Source organism: Echinops telfairi, unplaced genomic scaffold (assembly GCF_000313985.2).
Source record: "Echinops telfairi isolate 266 unplaced genomic scaffold, ASM31398v2 ScPeMD7_7412;HRSCAF=8450, whole genome shotgun sequence".
Classification (NCBI taxonomy): domain Eukaryota; kingdom Metazoa; phylum Chordata; class Mammalia; order Afrosoricida; family Tenrecidae; genus Echinops; species Echinops telfairi.
This window is the reverse complement of record NW_022111312.1, coordinates 275,893-279,218: the sequence shown is the minus strand read 5'-3', so window position 1 is coordinate 279,218 and position 3,326 is coordinate 275,893. Positions and strand designations below refer to the sequence as shown.

Here is a 3,326-nt window from a genome sequence, read left to right as displayed (position 1 = left end):
GACAGGGCAAGATATGACAAAATAATAACTTATAAATTATAAAGGGCTCATGATGGAGGGAGGAGCGGGGACAGAGGGGAAAAAAATGAGGACTTGATGCCAGGGCGTAAGTGGAAAGCAAATGTTTTGAGAATGATGAGGGCAATGAATGTACAAATGTGCTTTACACAACTGATCAATGTATGGATTGTGATAAGAGTTGTTATGAGCCCCTAATAAAACAATTAAAAAAATAACCAGCTCTAGCAGAGATGTGTACCTGGGAGAATAATTAATACTGGACAAATAGGCTTCTCGCACATTGGAAACCTCAAGGAAATAGCATCCCTCCAAATCAGACAGGTCTGGAGTGCCGCACATGACCCCGCTGGTCTGACTGTCCCAGGGGTTTCGTTCATTGAAGAATTCATTTTAGGACCTAGTGAAGTCAAGACCCCATTGACAGTCAGCACCTTCTGCTACTAACTCTCTTCTATTTCCCCTCCACAGTGGGAGGGGAACTGTTTTAGAACTGGGTTATACAAAAGGCTCCAGTGTCAGAGAAGGGATATGGGGGAGGCATGGGAATTATATGCAGAAAAGGGACAAGGATGGCTCTGGAGATGCTTGGGCTCAGGGTCCCACAGGTCTGTCATTATACACAGAGAACCAAGACTCAGGATGGGGATGGCGACTCCTTATCAGCCTCCTTTTGAGACACTTAAGAGTCACATATAGAAGGTAACCCTCATGTCAGGCTTGGAATCCCACTTATGCCCCAAGGAAAGGTCCACACCAGTTGAGATGGGACCCAGGATGACTCTTAGGGCTCACACACTTGGCTTCCTCTGCCACCTTCTAACCTTATCGAGGAAGCTCAGGGCCAGCAGTAAACAGACCACACTACATCCTATCAACCTCCACCCTTAGTTACCACACACCCATTCTCAGTAGGACTCACCATCCCAGCTCCAGCTTCTGAACGTCTTCTTGAATGTGCTCCTTGAGGTCAAGAATACACTTCACAAAGTAGGCTGGTTGTGGAAGCAGAGCCACTAAGCAGTTTGAAAAAAGGTCAGAGATGTGTAGTTCAGTGAGTCAAAAGGGTTTAAAATGTTGACTCGGGATTCGAGGTCTAAGCAAGAATGTCGCCTTTGCTCTCCACTTGCCTAGAACAGGCCAGATCTGTTCACCACTCCTGGGACCTGAAATGGAAGGACACACAGTTCAGTAAGGCTCTTGAATCTTGACCTGGCGAGGTTCAAAGTCATGTTCCATTCTGAAAACATCTGCATAAAAAGCAGGTGCTGATCCTGTATGCTAGCCCACAGGCTTGCATTGTTCATGTCCTTCACAGGCCCCTTCTGCTATGAACAAGGGCAAAGTCCATGGAGTGTCCACATCCAAGAACGTGAGGAGCATCTAGGCCTGCCTAGTCTAAAAACGTGAACCTCCTGACGCAGAGAGAGCTCTGACATGAGAGGAATGGAGGAGGGGCAGCAGCAGAACCAGAACCAGAAGCTGGAGCAGGACACAGAGTGCTGGGCTCCCCAAGACACACAGACACTAACGCTGAGTCCATTGGGGCAGGGGGGCTAGCATGTGCACGGGACTGGGTCTAGTTCCTAGGTCCTCAATTTGGGGATCTGAGTCTACTGATCCCTGAGCCCTGGAAGTTAATGCCTTTAGGTTAAGGCTTAATCCTCAGGGGCATCCCATTTTGCCATTTATTAACAACTGCTCACCCCCACTAAGAACTCTGTGACATGCAATGAAGAACTTCATCCCGAGCATTTCTCACCTGCATTGCAATCTGATAACTTCATTAACAACTTAATCATGAACATTATTCGATGAGTTCTGTGTGGCCACTAATGAAATCAATAACTAAGAAGTGGAGCGTGTTAGGTGAGACAGAACATATAACATTGAAGAGACAAGCAAACTCCGTATCTGAAAAAATTAGTCTTGACCATGACAGCCAGCAATCGAAGGAAAGTGCAAATACGGGCAGTCTTTCCTCCTGGTGCAGGCAGGGCAGTTCTAAGCTATGGTCACTGTGGACTGGAATTGACAGCAAGTGTAAGAGAGCCAAAGTAGGACCCTTGAGTACATCCCATCTACTACTAAAAACCATCTCATAAAAATCTTTCATGCCTTCAACATCAATGACCAATGAACTGAGGAGCTGTAAGATGACATCAAGAATATCAGACATGAAGAAAGAAAAATGTCATTTGTAAGACAGGAAAGCATGAAAAAGAACGAGTGGGTGTCAGAAGAGACACTACAATGGAACGTGTGAGCCTGGAAGAAATAAGTAACCCGAAAGGGAAGAGTACACTCGACAACCGTCCCCTGAAAGCCAGGAAAATAAATTCAAGGCCCAAGTTGGAATCGTGAAGGATTCTCCAAGCAAAATACTGGATGGTTCAAGAAGCTTCAAAAGAGCGAAGAAAAGAAGATGCAAGAACAAAACTATGGTCAGCATCACCCATTACAGAAGGAGCACATGATCAAGAATAAAGTACAAGACCAGCTCAAAAAGCATTTCTGTGGTAAGGACTTCCATGTCATCTAAAGACGGGCCTGTGGAGGAAACAGTGAAGGTGGAGAGGGAGGAGAGGGAGCACTAGACATGAATGTGATTACACAATTCATTTTAAGGTGATTTAATTTTGGGGGAAAAAATAAAATGTTCTGAAATTGTGGAAATGACCTAGTTAAAGGCCTGCCTTTGCAACTTAGTGCGAGCGGCTTGCTCTACATCTGATGGGTCACAGGACGGTTTGCTCAGGCAAGAAAGACAAACCCCACGATCAGGAAGTTGGGGGGCCCGTTCCCAGAGTAGGTAAATGTGAACAGGTTACTGAACACTGGTTTCAGCAGGAGCAACACAAGCACTCAAAGGGGGACAGCTGTTAAGTAGTTTCTTTCTTTCTTTTTTTCCCCCAAAGATCATTTTATTGGGGGCTCTTACACCTCCTTACAATCTATACATCAATTTTATCAGGCACATTTGTACATGTATTCCCATCGTTCTTTTCAGCACATTTACTTTCTATTAAGCTCTTGGGATCAGCCCATTTCCCTCCCTCCTCCTTCCTATACTTCTGGACCCTTGATAGATTATAATTTTACCAATTTTTAAAATCACTTTATTTGGGACTGTACATGCCTTCCTCCCAACCTTTGATAATTCATAAATTATTATTTTGTCACGTGTTACACTGACCGACCTCTCCCTTCACCCACTTTTCTGTTATCCGACCCCCAGGATTATGTGTAGATCCTTGTGATCGGTCCCCCCTTTCTACCCCTAGGTGGGTTTCCATGGTTATAGAGGG

At 45.2% G+C, this 3,326-nt stretch overlaps 1 protein-coding gene across 5 annotated transcripts in view; it reads right to left on the bottom strand.

The window, feature by feature from the left end:
• LOC101659136 (zinc finger protein 883-like) overlaps window positions 1-3,326 on the bottom strand; it is a 31,838-nt gene that overhangs the window by 12,151 nt on the left and 16,361 nt on the right. For 4 of the 5 annotated variants that reach the window (XM_045296806.1, XM_045296807.1, XM_045296805.1 and 1 more), the window contains exon 2: window positions 941-1,184. In XM_045296806.1, coding sequence (XP_045152741.1) covers window positions 941-943 — 3 coding nt within the window. In that variant the 5' untranslated portion in view covers window positions 944-1,184. Of the gene's footprint in view, window positions 1-259; window positions 400-940; window positions 1,185-3,326 lie in introns of those variants that run through there. The other variant, XM_045296809.1, reaches the window with a different exon arrangement.